The 18,115-nt window shown below is 48.6% G+C and overlaps 2 protein-coding genes across 3 annotated transcripts in view; one reads left to right on the forward strand and one right to left on the reverse strand.

The window, feature by feature from the left end:
* The first annotated feature begins 381 nt into the window (after positions 1-381).
* On the forward strand, positions 382-1,428 carry LOC123034401 (zinc finger protein 239-like). The gene has a single exon (XM_044451726.1). It carries the CDS (start codon positions 382-384, stop codon positions 1,426-1,428), a length of 1,047 nt encoding a protein of 348 aa, XP_044307661.1.
* A 9,629-nt stretch (positions 1,429-11,057) lies between these two features.
* Positions 11,058-18,115, reverse strand: part of LOC123034524 (zinc finger protein 501-like) — a 15,278-nt gene continuing 8,220 nt past the window's right edge. For both annotated transcript variants that reach the window (XM_044451930.1, XM_044451931.1), the window contains exon 2: positions 11,058-16,983. In XM_044451930.1, coding sequence (XP_044307865.1) covers positions 15,497-16,983 — 1,487 coding nt within the window. In that variant the 3' untranslated portion in view covers positions 11,058-15,496. The remainder of the gene's footprint in view (positions 16,984-18,115) is intronic.

The raw sequence follows: 18,115 nt of genomic DNA on the forward strand, positions 1-18,115 counted from the left end.
GTAAGGGCTGGTTTGTTGCTGCATCGACTTAGCTTAGAGTTGATTGGAAGGATTCTTCCTCAAAAAGTTTATTTGCAGAAGAGCAGGCATTGTGTACATGCTTGGAGGCACTCATGTACCGCAACACAGGAAAGGAAACCTTGACAGCCCTGCCTTTCAAGGCCTAGATGGATAGCAGCCTGGCATGTGAAGTTTATCCATTACTTGATCAGTGTTGGGAAAAGCTTCACCTGCTGGATTTCTAACTCCCAGGCAGTGCTAAAAGTCATAGAAGCCCCACCAGGGGAGAAAATGAAGGCAGGTCTGTTGCTCTCCCCTCCATAACTTGGCTCATGTCTTGGCTTGAAATACAGATTCTCTCTTCTTGTCTTTCAGCCGGCAATGGCACCACCTAGAAATGAAGCACGACCCCAGGGAACTTGCCGTGCCAAGACTGCATCTGTTCTTGCCTTTGTCCAGCCAGTTCAGAAGAGCTACCAATGTCTGGAGTGTGGGAAGACTTTCAGCCGAGGCCCAAGCCTATTAACTCATCAGAGAATCCACACGGGTGAGAGGCCTTACCAGTGCCCAAAGTGTGGAAAGGGTTTTACCCAGCAGTCAAGTCTCACTATTCACCTGAGAATCCACACGGGTGAGAGGCCTTACCAGTGCCCAAAGTGTGGGAAGGGTTTTACCCAGCAGTCAAGTCTCACTATTCACCTGAGAATCCACACAGGGGAGAGCCCCTATCCCTGCCCGGAGTGTGGGAGGCGCTTCCGGCAGAGCTCGAATCTCCTCAAGCATAAGCAGCTCCATGCGGGGGTGAGGCCCCACCTGTGTGCTGAATGTGGGAAGAGCTTTGCTCAGCGCTCAAACCTCCTCATCCACCAGCGGATCCATACAGGAGAGATGCCCTACCTCTGCTCTGAATGCGGGCAAATGTTCAGGCAGCATCGTAGCCTGCTCATCCACCAGAGATTCCACAAAGGATATGGCTCTGCTGGCTACGTTTGCCCCGAGTGTGAGAAAAGCTTCACACAGAGCTCGGACCTAGTGAAGCACCTGCGAATCCACACCGGGGAGATGCCCTACAGCTGCCGGCACTGTGGGAGAAACTTCCGGTATGTCTCGAACCTCAATCGGCACAAGCGGACTCACACGGGGGAGAAGCCCCACGCTTGCCGAGAGTGTGGCGAATGCTTCAGCCACTTGTCCAGCCGCAATACACACGAGATGATTCACACAGGCAAGAGGCCTTTTGAGTGTGCTGAATGTGGGAAGATGTTTGTGTCCAGCTCAAAGCTCTCTAGACACCTGAGAACCCACACAAAGCAGACCTCCTATATCTGCAGCAAGTGTGGGCAAAGCTTCCACCACCATCCAAACCTGGTTAAACACCAGCAACTCCACAAGGCTCGGAGCTCCCGCTCAAGACGGAAAGGGAAGTGAAAGAACGAGCCAGCTTTGCCTGGCTGAGCTCTGTGGCCTGCCCTCTCCATCAGGTAACTCCGTGTGTGGGTGTACTGCAGAAGGGAGCAGCCTGGGAGCCCCAGCTTGGAGAGTGGGAGCAGGGAACCCCCAGAGAGAGTTTTCAACACCGGTCCCCTCTGCAGTCCCCAAGAGCAGCCATCCTGACCAGCTGCCCTCCACATTTGTTGGATTAGGATTCCTGGCACGCCCTGCGTGGGTCACAGCAAGAGGTGCTGCAGGTCAGCGGCAATACTGGCTGGAGGATGCTGGGAGGTGCCCTCACAGCCATCTGGAGGGCACCCTGTGAGGGAAGGCCGGCCTTCAGAGGGAGCCGTGCCTGTTACAACTGGTGTAAAACCAGTACAGGCATGTTGCATATCGAGTGTGTTGGTGGCTGTGCAAGACACTCCGTCTGCAGTCTGCCTTTCCTGCAGCTCTGCCCGTGGGCACACCTGTGGGCCACTGCAGTGGCAGAACAAATCGCTCCCCAAATGTCACTAGAGTCCCGAGGCTGACCAGATCACACCCAAGGCCGGACTGAGCCAGACTTCCTTTCCTACAGTGGCCAGCCAGGCGCTCATGCCCACCCTTGTGTTCCCAAGCAAGTTGTGTTTGGGGCAGGCTGCTCTGGTATTGTAGATACTAGATCACTCCCATGCCTTGCAGCTGGGGCTGGTCTTATCCTCCATAAAGCCGTCTGGTTGGTAGCCATCGCTAGGTGGCATCATTATTTCCACTTTTATACCACCCCACAGCCAAAGCTCTCTCCCCGGGAGTGTGTGTGAAGTTCTTGGGGATTCAGGGTTGGATGAAATTGGCCCCAACTGTGTTGATCATTTGTGTGGTGTTCCTCTAAGCTCTAATCCCACACTGGGTGAGCAGAGGTCAAAGATACAAGAGCCTTGCCCTCTTTTTGATAGCTGTTTAATGGTCATGCCAACCTCCTTTTTCTGTAATACATGCAGGCATAAGAGGCACATTCTGAGACATTTCATTGATTATGAATCAGCCTATGGATAGTCAAAGCCATAATGAAATATGCTACCGATGCAAACTGTTAAGCCTAAAAGGAGCGCCAGAAGCATGGTTTGTTCTGTCCAGTTTCTTTTTTTCTTGGCCCACTCACTGACATGGCTTGTTTGAACTATGTTGCATTTATAGCCCAACCCTTTTTCTTGTGAAGAACCCATGGCAGCTTAAATAACTCCATTTTATCTTCACAATGACGCCACCGTGAGGTAGGTTGGACAGAGAGTCTGTGACTGGCCCAAAGTCACCCGGTGAGCTTCATAGCTGAGCAAGGACTAGCACCGGGATCTCCCAGCTCCCCAGTCCAGCACTCTGACCAGCATGCCAGCTCTCAATTAGTCAGAGTATAAATTCTTGAGACTTATCATAGAACCCTGGAAGATGGGTATGAAAGGCTACAAACCTGTAATGCTTGCTTTCAACAGCAGAGTTTGGACATGAAGTTCCCTCACCTTCATGTCTTGCTCTGTCGCTTCCAGAGGCATCTGTGGGCTGCTTTCTGGGATGCTACGGTAGTGGACAACCAGCACGGGCAGGGTTGGGCTAGACCCAGCTCAATGTCTGCGCTTGATCAGGGGCGTTAAATGCATGACCCATGGGCTAGTTTTGGCCTGCCTGGGGCCCCAGTCTAGACTTCTGCCAGTAGAGGCTGATGGCTCCAATGTCACTGGGACGGTGTATCCATGCTAGACTTTCCGCAGAACTTTAAGGAGCTGTCCATGGTGCTGAATAAACCACCGAGCTTTATTCAGCACCATGGACAGACCCACTAAAGTTTAGGTTGAGCCCCGTGTGTGGAGGCCACCATGCAAATATTGGTGAGACCAGCTCCTGCTGCCATTGGAGTTGCAGATGGCCACATCCCTCCCCTGCTCCCAAGCAGACAATATTCGATGGTTTTCCATCTTTTTCACGGTCGCTTCTCTAATCCCATACTATTCTGCAAGACCAAAAGGGCTCCAGGGTAAAATGCACTTGTTTTTTTGTTCTTTGGCCCTGTGTACCACTGGAATCTGGCCCCTGAGAGCTTCTCTGAAATTGAAATCTGAGGCTGAAAGAGGCTCAGCATGCTGGCTATAGAGAGATCCGAGATGGCAGTTCTTATGCTCTCTCAGCAGATGGTCTGAAGATGGATCCTTGGAAGGTCTGCATATCCCTTGGACATTCTGGATTTTGCAGGTCTGAAGAGATCGTCTCACCAAAGGTCCTCCCAGTATTTCAGATGAACTCTTTTGAGAAATGGACACCTACTTCCAGGCAGGAAATTAGTAAAGAGAATATTTCTGAAGCTACTGAGAATTAAATATGAACTGGAACTTATTTTTCTCTAGAATCAACTTTTCATCCTATTTCTGCCTGGGATTTGAATCCCAAGACACTTCAAATAGTTGTGAAAAATTATTTCAAACTACTGTTTGAAACTGAATCTACTCAACTCATCCTCTGATTCTGGCCACCCTACCGTGGCTTGAAATGATGTGGAAGCTGTGCTTAGATGAAGAGAACTGAGAGGCTGAATTCATTTCCACTTAAACTACTTCCAGGCAAAGTGTTCAAAATGTGTGAAACACGTTTTGAGTAACCTGTATATGGAAGAACAGAAATGTTATTTCCTTGCTATGCAATATGTGAAGCTGCATGCAAAAGAGGACGAAAACTACTTTTTTTTTTTTTAATGAAAAGTGACCAGAAGGAGTTCTGCATTTCATAAGAGCACCTATCAAGATGGGAAAATGTAGGAGGAAGGTTCAAGTTTCTCTGTGCAGTACAGAGTATGCAATTTTTTTTACACTTGATAAAATTAACAGCTATCAGTCCATACCTGCCTCCATGCACTCCCGTGCAGGTTAACTTTTTCGTGGTCTTTGGGCCAACCAAGAAGTTAAAAATGTCTTTAGCAACAGGGGAAGTTGAGCCCAGTTATCTCTGGGGTTGCAGAAGGCAGGAATGGGATGGTTTTCCTTCTCCGCTGCAGGTGCTGATGAAAACCAGTCCCAGAAGCAAAGCTCCCAGTAGAACCTTCCTTTCTGGAGCTAACGACGTGCACACTCCATGTGCATGTGGAAAAGAGAGAACGTGTGCACAAGAGAGAGCTATTCTTCATTGGGACTATGACCGGGGGGGGGGGGTAAATCATCCCTGCCTCGATGGCTATAAATTTATTTCACATAGTGCCTAGTTTGGCCCTCAACAGTGTCTCTGCTTTATTTAAAAGCTGGCCGGCTGCCGGTTATTTTCTGTTTCTTTTCCCATTGCAATAAATGTCAAGTCATTCGACCACAGTTGTCTTATTAAAGTTATGGGCTCTGTCCAAATCAGAGAGACAAGAGGCATAGTTTGCCACAGGGGCATTGCCAGGGGTGGGGAGAAAGGCAGGTGGAAATCGTGCTATTTCAGTCCAAACAGCTTGCGTCCGGAAAGGGGTGCTGCCCCTCTTTCAATCCAAGGGCGGAATTCCCCTTGAAGACTCTCCAGCAGCTGCATCCCGGTGGCGAGGAGAGCCAAACAGCCAGCCTACTCTGGCTTGAAGCTCTTAGGAGAGGCATTTCGGATTTTAGGACAGATAAAAGCCTGCACAAAAGCTGGGAAACTTTTTTGATCACTGGTTGGGAGGGTAAGCATCTGGTCCTCTTGGAAATATTAGGGGAGGAGGGCTAGACTGAGACCCCAAGTGGCCCAGGGACTTTGCAATTCTGCTGCACGATGCCTTCCTGGAAAAGAATCGGAATGGGCCCCGATGAGAAATGACCTTCCAGTGATTGTTGAGGGTTGGAGCTGGATCTGACCGATGAAGCTAGATCCAAGAGCTGCCTTCTGTGAGCAGACAAGCTCTGGCATGGAAGGTGAGACTGCATAGCCTTCAGGGATCCCGCCTCTCCCCACACCAGAGCTCACCGTCCTGGGTACCATTTTGAAGGGCCTGCCAAGGGAGGACGGCTTTGCGGAGGGTCCGGATCCATCAGCCCAGTTGCACTAAACACAATCTGGAACCAATCTCAGTTGTGCTCAAGGAAAGAATGGGGTGGGTAGCTGGGGGTGATGGGAGTTGCAGTCCAGCACAGATGGAGGGTGCTAGATGGGGGAACAGCTGAAACAGAGGTGTTAGGCATGACACTGTCCTTAATGTGAGAGCCAGTGTGGTGCAGTGGTTAGAGTTGGTCTGGAGGCCCAGGAGATCTGGGTGACTCTGGATCAGTTATTGACCTCAGCCCAACCTATCTCACAGGGTTGTTGTTTTGATAAAATGGAGCTATGTAACCTGCCTTGGGTCCCTCACAAAAGGAAAAAAAAGTATTATAATGATAATGTGGGCAGCCAGTTCCCACACAGCACTGGGAGTGCCACAAGGACGACTTTAGCCAGGCAAATGGTGGAATTAGTCAGCGAGAAATACCCAGTTCCTTTTTTCAGAGAGCTTTACCCACGGCAGCATAAGGAAATGGCTCATGGGGGACGCACTGAGTGTATAAACTGGATCCCAGAGAGGAGCTAAAATGCAAAGACCCGCATTGACAGTGCGTCTCTGTGAGAGCTCTACCTCGTAACATGACAGGTTGGTTTGACTGAACTCCTCTATTCATTTTGCTCCAGGAAGAAGCAGGCTGCTATCTAGGACCGCAGAGCCTGGGGGCACTGGCTTGGGGCATCACTTGGTCCAGTCCCCCACACAGAGGGAAACAGGGAGAGATGCAGCCCTGTTCAGACAGACCCTGCACAAGTCAGTGTGAGTCCCAGGAGAGCTGCCAGGGCTGTGTCTGTGGACACTTGTGCCAGGGCTACCATGGCGGAAGAAAGGGTTGCCTTTCCTCTCCCTGCATGCCGTAACCACCGGGACACCATCTCTTCCCGAATGGAAACCAAGGGTGGTTTTTTGAGTTTTGGTTTTGTTGTTTTGGGGGAAGCCATTTTCCACTGCTTTGGGATGAGCTGTGTGAGGGTGCACAATAACTGGAAAAAAATAGTTTATTGAAATTATTTGGATGAGAGATAGTCTGGCTTCGCTTCCTGAGAAATCTTAAATTCGGTATACTCACATAGGCACATCTGGGCCTTAGCCCTGGATCACAAGACTGGGGGTCCACAGGAACACCCCTGCTGAATCTCTTGCATAACCCTCTCCAGAGGGCCCTAATGCTGCTGACTTTTGCTCCTTAGGAACCCCTGAAAGATCTAACATGGTCCTTTAGGCATCAAGAAAGGAAAAGGCAGTAACAGGAATGAAAGGTGAGAAAAAGCAGGAATAGTATACAACCAAAAAGGCAGGAATACGCACTAAATATGGAGGGCAGCAAGAGGTGGAGCTGGATGGTGAGTGAAATCCGACCAGGTAACCAGGGAGCCAGAAGGGCAGTGGATCTCCACCCCCAAAGGGGTGCCCCCGTTCAGAGCGCCAGACAGCCTGCAAGAGGAGTCACTTAGCCTTGAAAGATGTCCTATTTCTGTGCATGACCACACCTGGTTCCAAATAAAAACCTGCAGATGCTCCATCCAAGAACTTCCCAAGAACTAATACCTCAAAGTGCAAAGCAGGACTGCAACTGAACATTCAGAAAACAAAAATCACAACTGCAAAAGAATCACACCACTTTGAGGTCAACAATGAAGCCGCGAGCTTGTGAAGGATTTTGCATCCCTTGGCTCACTCAGCAATCAAAGGGAGGCTGGGCCTAGAAATTGGAAGAAGTCTGAAGCTTCTTCAGGAAGGGCAGCAAGGAAGGAACTAGAAAAGATCGCCAAGTGTAAGGAGATTTAAAGCTCAGGATTCCCCTACCCTTTGTATTCCCAGTCACAATCTATGTGTGTGAAAGCTGAGTGTGAACAGGAAGAAAATGTGTTAAAAAGAGAGCCAGTGTGGTGTAGTGGTTAAGGGCATGGGACCGGGACTCGGACAATCTGGGTTCCAGTCTCCGCTCAGCCATGGAGCCAACTGGGTGACTTTGGGCCAGTGGCAGACTCTCAGCCCAACCTACCTCACAGGGTTGTTGTTGTGGGGATAAGATGGAGGAGGAGATGCAAGCTGCCTTGAGCCCTTTGTAGGAAAAAGGCAGGATATAAATCGGAAAATAAATAAATAAGGTGCTGGAGAGGAGCTTTGCAAATACCTAGACCAACAGAATGACAAACAAGTCGGTCCTAGATCAAATCACATCAGAGCTTTCCCTATGAGCAAAAATGACACAACTGAAGCTGTCATACTTCAGGCAGATCATGAGAAGGCAAGGCCCACAGGAGAAGGCAGCCATGCTGGGGAAGGTTGAAAGCAGCAGCAGATGACCACCTATAAGACGGGTTGACTCCATAAAGGAAGCGACAGCCTCAAGTTGCCAAGGGCTGCCAGGACAGGTCGCTTGGGAGGGTACTCATTAATAGGGTCACCCTTAGTCAGACTGGGCAAGCAGCAAAGCCAATCTGGCCCAAGGCTCTGAGTATTTGCCTCCTCAGGAGGAAAGCTCTCAGGCCTCCAGCTCTCAGAGCTCTCTCGCTCTCAGAGTCTTGCGTCTGGGGCCTCTAGCCCTGGGGCTGCTGACAGTGCAGCTGCCCCTCAGGAGCCTGGTGAACTTGGGTTTGGGGCTCCTGGTGCCCAAGAGCTTTGCAGCTTCCCTGATGCGCAGCAAGTTGCAATTTGTAACGGAAGTTTGTCCTGTGCACAAAGTAGTGTCGTTTTCTCTTCTCTGTTTTCTCCCTGCAGCCCATTTTCTGGGTAAAGCAAATATAATATACCCTCCCCAAAACAGGTAAAAACAGAAATGTTTGGGGGAAGGAAAACATCTTAGTAAATGTAGAAAAATACAGAAAGGAAAAACTGGCTTGAGCACTTACAAAACTTTAGTAATGTCTTTATTATGGCAAAAGCTTTCAAGGATTAAAAGAGCAGCAGGCGACCTCTTTGCCAGGGCTACGTTGCCTCTTTGGAGCAAGGCAGATGGCTGGAGGATGCCAAGGGAGTGGGGGCCCTGTCCCACAGCCCCCGTCTTTTCCTTCCTCTGTGCAGAGGCCCCACTGTGCTCTCTGCAGATAAAGGGACTCCTCCCTTTAACTGCTTGCATAGCTTGGCTCCTGCAAATGCTGGATAAAACGGGCCTCCTTCCCATGCTGTCTGCACACCAAGCTGCAACCCTACACCAATCTACCCGGGAGTAAGCCCCACTGAACTCAAGGGAGTTTACTTCTGAGTAGAGGAGCATGCCGCTAACAGTCATTAAACTTGCAATCCTACCTACTAAAGAAATCCCACTGAGCATGCTAGAACTTACTTCAGTGTAAGAGCACTGAAGTTGCAGCCTGCCTCAATGCGTTCCTGGGCGCCTCACTCCCAGAGGCACCTTTTCAACACAGAGAAGCTCGCCAACGTTCCTGACTATGAAAACAGTGATGGTGTCACAAAACAAGTTGCACAGCAGCAAGTTCATTTTTGCCCAGAGTAATGGTATAGCTGTAAAAGGGTGCATCTGAGCATGAGCAGAATGCATTTTCATCTTTATTAGCTAACTCTCACTACCCTGGTTTGAAAGAGGTTTCCAGGTAGATGTTCAGCCTATGTGGTTTTCCTGGTGCCCTCCAGAGCTGATGAAGCAGTGCCAAAAAAGTAGTGATCGGTTCCCCGTCAGCATTTTCCAAACTCGTCCCTTGCCCATTTCGCCCTGGATTGCACTTTCACTCCCACTGAAGGGGCACGGGTAAAAAACACCCTCCTTCAACTTTCTAAGGCTGTCTGCTTTCTTTTTCCTGGGAGGGCTGTTCTGGATCTCTTGCAGAGAGGCAGACTTTCAGCCTGTGAAGATCTCCCTAGAAATGCAACCTCGCACAGATGTGGGGAGGAAGTTACACTGTTGAATTTGCTCACTGTGCACCAGTTGGGGGAGGGAGAAGAACGGTACAGCAATAGGTTCTCAGCTTTCCCTACCTAAGACCCTTGCTGGGACCAGTCTTTAGTGGCAGGCCTTCCACCTCGGAGTCGCTAGAAATAGCAAGAGAGCCCAGCTTCCTGGCAGAACAAGAAACTGGCAGAGCTGCTCTCAGCTGAATCATGTTGAAGCTGCTGTCCTCACTTGGGCACGAAGACTCTGCTTTCCAGCATTCACCCAACTTAACGTTCTGCACACTGGGTTGAAAACTGAAATAGACTTTGAAACGATTTAGTCAAGTATTATTTACGCACATGGTTACATAGGGAAGCAACTATTCACTTAACAAGTGGAAGCATATTCCTGCAGATTCTGTATGTAAGGGAAAGTATGAAGTTTAAAACAACGGGTTTCCCCACCTCTCAGACAACTATCTTAACATTCAACTTGGGAACTATAGTAAGTATAGAATATAATATTCCATGCTGCACACCTTCATTAGGCCCTCTCAAAGATTACAAAATGTGTGCAAATTTCCAAGCTTTATTTTTCTTCTGATCTTTCAGCTCACCTAATAAAGATATGTTGGTACACGGATCTTAAGATTTTTTGTATATACAGACTCTTTTTATAAGTTTTACAAACTCATCATAACCAAAGTTGGGTAAAAACATCAGTTCACAAACGCGCATAGCTGTGGCAGGGGCTGTGGACCAATTGAATGAATTGTGTCTGTTTTCAGTGAAGTAGCTGCAGTAGGGCAAGAGTATGGCTAAATCCTGCCCCTTCTGCCCTGCGCCAGTTGTTTCCGGGGTTTTGTCCAGTTTCTCCTACGTCATTACGATGCCTCTCCTACATTTCTTTCAGGAGAAGCTTAAGCTGACCCAAGCTAGTCCTGCTTGGATTTGGGCTCCCACTCTGGCTTTCAGCCCAGCCTCCACGAGTCACACACACCAAGGGCATCTTCAGAATAGAATTCAGCCCTCAGGACTTCAGATTGTCTCCAGCCTTGTGCTAGGGAAATTATTGGACATTTTAAGAAAAGAAGTATGAGCAGCTGAAGCAAAGGGGCCACCCCACCTCTCTGCAAACCTCTACCCACTTACCTAGGAGTTAAGTCCCATTGAACTCAACTGCACTTACTTCTGAGCAGACATGCATAGGGCTCCCCTTTTAAAAACCATGGGATTTAGAAACAATAGAAACTTCAGTGCCAAATTCCGTTTTGATCAATAGTTTATTCATTTGAGCTACTGAACATGGGAAGGGCGAGGTAATAAATTCTCCTCTCCAAACTGGGAGCATACAGATGTTTTGAGCTATAACTCACAGCATTTTTGACCATTGGCAATGCTGGCAGAGGTTTATGTGATTTGAAATCCAAAACACACGGAGGGCTTCAGGTTCAGGAGGATTTTATGCTGTTACTGCTTGGCAGATTTTGGCCAAAAAATCAGGATATAGCTAACTTCCCAGCTCATACCATAGAAACAAACAGCAGTGTAACAAAGATATCAAATTAGTAGGATTCAATCCTTAGTATATCCAGACAGAAAAAATATTGTATAACTCCCAGAATTCCCCAGCCAGTTGTAGGCCATTTTTTTTCTGCCTAAACCTGCATAGGATCACACCCTTCAAGAATGCAGGTATAAACTAGAGGAATACCTGATACTGTTTTCTTTCCTTTTAGGTTTGGACAGATGTTCCCAGGTCAGAGACAGACACCAGAAATACATTTTAAACAAACTTTATTGACTATCATAAGAAACTGGGATACAATAAATTTAAAGATTCAAGTCTACAGGGACAATAGATTAAGAATTAATAGGAATATGGGTAGAACAGTAGACAAGATATAAAAAAACCTGAACAATAAACAAATTAAAAAGAGAGAAAGCTTGAGGTTAATCTAATCCAGATAGAAATTCAGAATTCCCCCCACCCACCCCCCCACAAGATACTACCTCCTTCCAATTCAGGTGGCCAAGCTAAAGAGAAAGTACAATTCCGATCAAATTAATGCTATCTGGATCCGTCTAATAGGAGGAAAAGCCTTATTTTTGGTGCAGTTCACAGGCTACTCAGCCATAACATGCCTCAACCTGTATGGCCAATTCAATAGCGCGTGTCCATGTAAATGGAAAGAGTGCTTCAGTTAACGCCAACTTTCCTAGTACGAGTCTCCTACAAACAGGTATTTGTCCTTTAAGCTGTACATCATCTCTGATTCTGCACTTTGCGTTCAGCTTTGGCCAACTGAGTTTACCCTCTTATTATCTTTAAAGAAAGACAGAATTACAGAGTGCAATAGCAGGGTTACAGCAAGAAGTAATTGGCTGCTGTCAACAATTCCACCTTTGGTGGCAGCATGAAATAATTTAAATGGCAGGAGTTAACGCTTAACATTTCTGATTCAGCTCCAGTTCAGCTTAAACGGTGGCTGAAATTATCCCGGCTGAGGCCAAAGGGTAAATGGTTTTGCACATCTGAACCAGTTCTGCTCCGGTTCCCACAGGAAAATTTAAATATTCACATTTAAATGATGATTTGCATAAGCAATGGAGTGATTAATATCCATGTAGTATTGTACCCTAATCTGAATACTAGATGGTTAGACATATATACTATCTAGAAAAGTCTACAAAATCCACAGGGAATTGAAACGTAACAAAGAGGAAATATGAAATTAACTCAGAGGAAGTGATACATCAATATTGCATTTTCTTACTTGAGGCTGAAGGAAATATAACATGATAGGAAAGCAAATGTTTTTTTTTTAATGCATCCAGTCTCTTGCACACCATACACCTCTATGTTATTCTTCGTATTATCATCCCTCAGCACTTGGGCATGGGAAAATTACCGTCTTCTGAACTGTCTGGGGGCTTTCAGGCCTATTGCCACAGAGAAAGCCTGTGAAGGAACTAACTTTCTAATAACCAGCGCCACGCAGGAATCTTTAACCGCAACTACAGTTTAAGCACGGCCTAGCAGGGAAAGGTTTCAGTGGTACCTTCTAGCAGTTAGAGGCTGACTAAGGACGAAAGCAGCACGGTGCAACCCTGCAGCACACGGAAGCTGGGTTAGTTCTCCTTCCTCATCCGCTGCTTATCTTCAGTCTGTGGCCTGCAAGTGGGCAAGCTTGCAGTAGATGAAGAGGTGAGAAAGAGCCTCTTTCCTCAGACAGGGAACGTGCAGGCCCCTGGGCAAGGCACCCCGTAGTGAGCGTCCCCCTCATTCTGCTAAATGTACCAGGTGTACCCACAGAACCACCCCAGAAGTTGCTCTGTACCAGTTGGTACTCGGAGGTTTTCAAATCGTGTTCTAAGCTCAGTTCCAGTCTGGGAAAACCATATGCTGGATTTAGTTTAATTCCCCTTACTCACATTCCAGTAGACACAGCAGGATATACAGACTGGTCTACACATCATGATAAGCTACCGTTTTAAAAATGTTGCCCTGTACCTACTAGAAGACGAGGCAAAGTGCCGCTGGTGCACCTTCCATGCGTGGTCTGTTTGCCATTATGTGCGCACCGAGAAACCTGGGGAGTCTCTTCCCCGACAAATCGAAGTCATAACGAAAGCCCTGCAGTTGCCCACGCTCACTGCCGCGTCCTCTGAAACTCACATCAAAGAAAAGGTCATGATGGGCCATTATTACATCAAGCTATGATTGCTCTTTCACACCATGTGACAAAAGCGCGATTCCACAAGAGGCAGGTGCTTTTTCAAACTGAACACCCCTTTGCGAGTTCCCAGAACACAGCTGTGAGTCTCGCTCCATTACCCCACCCTGGTATCGTGCTCCTGGAGACTGCTTTCTGTCAGGCGCGATACTAACAGACCTTCACATGATCGGCAGCCAGCTGGCTGTGGTGAGCGAGCATCGACACACTGTAGTGGCAGCTGAACACAGGAGGAGTATAACCTTCTTGTCCACACCAATGTAATAGAGACAATCACAGACAGTCACACAGACAGACAGACACCTGGTAAAACCTTTGCTCATGGGCAGTTTTGCTCAGGTCATTCCTATGCCAATACTTTTGGGCCATTTTGGGTCCTTCCCCTCACACAGGCAACCCCTTTTTGCTTGATTTGCACTGACCTTTCTTATAGCCTGCCACAGCCTTGCAAATAGGACCACACACATCACTAGCCTGCAGAGAGAACATGTCTGGCATGCCACCAGCTGGCCAAGGGGGGCAGAGAGCTCCAGCCCCCTCCAGTGCCCACTGGGTTTCCATACAGGGATGCAGAGGGGGGCCGGAGCGCCCTGCCCCGCCTCCAGCATGGCTGTGTGCTCATTTCCGCACAATGCTTGGTCACCTGTGGCTTCACATCCAGGGATGGGCAACCTGTGTCCCTCCAGAGGTTTTGCCCAACTGCTGCCATGACGACTTATGACTGGGGATACTGGCCAAAGCTTCAGGGAAGTGGCAGGCCAAAACTTCTGCAGAGCCACAAGTTGCCTCCTCTGGCATAAGGCAAGATACTGGCTGACAAATACATCATGATCAACTTGCTAACTGCTTCCAAACTGACAGTGCAACCCCCGATGTGCCTACTCAGAAGCAAGCCCCCAAAGTGTTCAGTGGAACTTACTCCATGATAAACTGCAGCCTAAACGAGAAGTCACCCATTGGCAGACAACTGAGTTATCACAGTGAGAGACAAGATTGCAAGAAAGATACAGAGCTGCAAGGGAAAGGGATCAGCAGAGGACTACTGGGGAGAGAAGTTTTTATAAGCAGACTAAATTTTCTGTGCCAGACTAGTTTTTATGTTTTGCCTATCTGGATTGAGATTTCTTGGAAAAGAATATTGCATTGCACCTTCAGACAGAAACAAGAGGGCATGTTTCCTCGCTGCACAGGTGCAAAGAGAAGCCACCACAGGTCCTAAGCACAGGCCTGTTCTCCCTGTTCAGAGCTGTACACCTGCACATCTGAACAGCCACAGTGCCGAGGCATCGGGGAGAATGGGAGGCCTAGATGCCCCGGCCCACTCCACCCACGCCTTCCCCTCCCTACCCTCTCCAAGAACACACACCCTCATGCAGAGCCAAGGTAGCCAGAAAGCAGACCCAGATGTTCTGTCCTTCAGCTCCTGGCATTCCTGATTCGTTGGCCGTGTTGGCAGGAGCTTCTGGGAGTCAGAGCCCTGAATATCTGAGGATCCTCCCACTGCCCAGCCCTGTGGTACAGGAGTCAGGCTGGAGAGGGAGAACGCACATGCCTTCCCTGCTCCGTAACAGCCTGGCATGGCACCTCCCTAGGTGCCCAGATGCTCATCCTGGGAAAAGATGGGGAGAAAACGAGGCTCTGTTACATCCTGTGGAAATTCTTCTCCATGTATGCACTCAACCCTACAGGGAAAGCTCATGCCTTATAAATTAAATTAAATAATTTCTATTAATGACTTAAAGCTCCAAACTACTCAACTAAAATACTTTTATTTTATTGATTGCAATCTGCTAGAAGATGACAAACAGCAGATAGTTACTGTGCTTATGAGAAGAGAATCTACAGCCATGTCTAAAGCAAACTGTTTTAAGAGCCGTGACCTTCCCCAGCAGGAGCAGAGAAAAGCCCTGGTTATTTTCTATGGATCTCTTGTGTACAACAATGGGGGGAAACGTAACACAAAATAAGTATTTCACCAAGAAAAGTCTATTACAACAAGCAACCGTTTTTCTTGCTCCTTTCACCCTTCAAGTTGATTTTTCTTAGAAATGTACCCCCACCATCCCATTTTTTATACTTCACACCTGCTCAAAAAACAAAGAAATCTAGAAATCTCTCATCAAGAATTCCCAGCACCCCCATCAAACTATATTTGGTGGGATTCCTTTGGGGAAGCAATGAGGACGACACAGTTTTTTAATGGCTTTTAATTTAGATATGGCTGGTGGGACTGTGCCACGAACATGGATGCCTTATTGTTCCTCATGGCGACACAAACCTTCTCATAGATGCACAATGTGAAAGGCAGCTCAGAGACTCCGTCAGTTAGTCCGCACAAGGCTTATCCAAGCCTCCGTTTTAAAACTTCCTATAAGCGCCTGATTAAAGTGAAAGGATTCTCTGGTACTCCTAACCCTCTGCTGCTGGAAAGAGGTGTTTTGCAACCAGCTCACTTGACTCTCGACTCCTACATTATCAAGAATCAAGAAGGACACTCCATTTTTATCTCACCCACATGAGTAACTTGAGTTCCTTCGCTGACAAACTGAGCAGAGTTGGTGAGGCCGGCCAGGGGCGTGGCGTCACTGCTCTGCTTGTGAGCGGGGGACGCCTTCTCGTCTTGGCTCCAGACAGATCCCGGCGTTGGGGACCAGGCCGTCGTTACAGGCGAGGCATTGGTCTCTGACAGGGCAGCCCCGAGGCTCCCATCCTTGACGTGCACTCTCTGGTGGGACACGAGGCGTGAGCTGCGAGCAAAGCACTTCCCGCAGTCGGCGCACGTGTAGGGCTTCTCTCCGGTATGGATCCTCTGGTGAGTGACAAGGTCGGCGTTGATCCGAAAGCTCTTTCCACAGATGTGGCATTCGTAAGGCTTCTCGCCTGTGTGGATCCTCTGGTGCTTGATAAGGTCCGAGCTGTAGCTGAAGCTCTTCCCGCAGATGCCGCAGGGGTAGGGCCTCTCCCCCGTGTGGACCCTCTGATGGCAGATCAAGTGTGAGCTCCGCTTGAAGCCTTTCCCGCAATCGGGGCATTCGTAAGGCTTTTCCCCAGTGTGGTTCCTCTGATGGGTCACAAGGTCATAGTTGACCCGGAAGCTCTTGCCGCAGATGGAGCACTCGTAAGGTTTCTCCCCAGTGTGGACCCTCTGATGCCTGATGAGATGCGAACAATCACGGAACCGCTTCCCACAGATCCCACAGGGGTAGGGCCTTTCCCCAGTGTGAACCCTCTGGTGGGAGATCAGGTGCGAGCTCCGGGTGAAGCTCTTCCCACAGTCGGAACAGATGTAGGGCTTCTCGCCTGTGTGGCTCCTTTGGTGGTTGACCAGGTCGTAGTTGGAGCGGAAGCTCTTCTCACAGATGATGCACTCGTAAGGCTTCTCCCCGGTGTGGACTCTCCGATGAGACATGAGCTGGGAGCTCTGGGAGAAGCCCTTGCCACACTCCAGACAGATGTAGGGCTTCTCTCCCGTGTGGACTTTCTGATGAGCGACCAGGTCAGAGCTGAAAAGGAAGTTCCTCCCACATTCCAGGCAAGAAAAGGGCTTCTCGTCCGTGTGGGTCTGCATGTGCTCCACTAAATCCACTTCCTGGCTGCAGCCCTTTCCACAGACTGGGCATGTGTGGCGCTTCTCCTCCTTGTGGACTTTCTGGTGCTCAACGAGGCCGGAGCTTCCGTTGAAGCACTCTCCACAAACGGGACAGATATACTGTGTCTGTGGCAGAAACGTGCCTGCACTTTCGCTCCCTGGAGAGCCTCCGTTGACAGTGAGGGGATCGCTCTCTGCTTTTTGGGTGGCGCTGCTGGGCTCAGCCTCCGGGCCAGCCTCACTCATCTCGTCTCCTTCTGGTTCAAGGCCTGCGGAAGCGTGCCCCTGACAACTCTCGGACGACAGCTCACGCGTCTCTGCTGGTTTAGGCTCTCCCTGCTGAGAAGTACCTTCTTCCTCATTCACCATCGTATTCCTTACTGGACAAAAAAAAAAAGAATCCACACTGGAATTAGAAATATTGCTATATATTTGCACTGAGGTTTAAACTGCTCACTAAATAATCCTAGCAACCATGTAAGATAGTTGATGATTGATATCCTGATACTGCGGAGACAGTGGGGAAAGGCTGAGAGAACAATACCCTGAGGGGGAGTTTGCCGCAGTGGCTGCTGGTCTTGCTGGCCGTGTGCTGCCTCCTGGACCAGGGGTGGCAGGCCCACACACGCCGGTTGCTGGGGAGCTGGGGCAGGAGGAGGTCTTGCCCCCATCCTGCTCAAGGGATCCTGCGGGCGGCTGGCTTGCCACCCTGTCTGTGGAGTGCTGGACTGGCTGCACCTGCATGGCTTTTGTTACGTTCTTTCTTGAAATTGAAGCCACACTTTTCCAGATCTGAAGTTCAGCTGCTATGCTATACCAGTAATTAGTTCTGGGCTGAGAGAAAGAAGTGGCACTTACAAAACAGGACTGATGTAATGTTATATTCTTCACTAATGAACTGGCCATATTAGTTTGTTACTGCAAAAATAAGGACTTCTGTGACACATTAAAGATTAGTAGATTTTTATCAAGAACTGGCATGTATACACAGGGAGGGAGGGAGGGAAGTGAGTAGTGCTGTCTGAACAGTTCTGTGTAAATTTAAGATAAGCAAATTGAGCATTCACAACAGCAGAAATTAGCAATTTCTCCATTGACCCAATCTTGCCTTGATAATTAACAACTGTACTGGGGCACTAAACCACTGTGTCTACTCAAGTCTAAAATTAGCATAATCAAACCTTGATTAGCTGTAATGTAGCAAGTTCATGCTGGAATCACCCTTTGAATTCCCTTTGTTGGCAAAAGGCAACAAAGGCTGATTCTCTTCAGAACCAGTGGGTTTCCATCCAGCTCTATGTTTCAGAGCTCATCCCATGGATCTCAGACACTTCCATGCATCCAGTGCCCAGCTAGACAAAAGGAGCATTGTTTTGTCCCCCTCCATTTTTTAAAAATAATTCCCTCCCCACTAGATGCGTTTCTGAACCCATCTAGAGGAAGCTGGGCCAGTGCTGAAGAGCCCATAGGAGTCCTTGTATTTAGGCCTCGCCTCTCCCCTCCCCTCCCCTC

The sequence above is a fragment of the Varanus komodoensis genome, unplaced genomic scaffold (genome assembly GCF_004798865.1).
Source record: "Varanus komodoensis strain SLA01 unplaced genomic scaffold, ASM479886v1 scaffold6_4, whole genome shotgun sequence".
Lineage (NCBI taxonomy): Eukaryota > Metazoa > Chordata > Lepidosauria > Squamata > Varanidae > Varanus > Varanus komodoensis.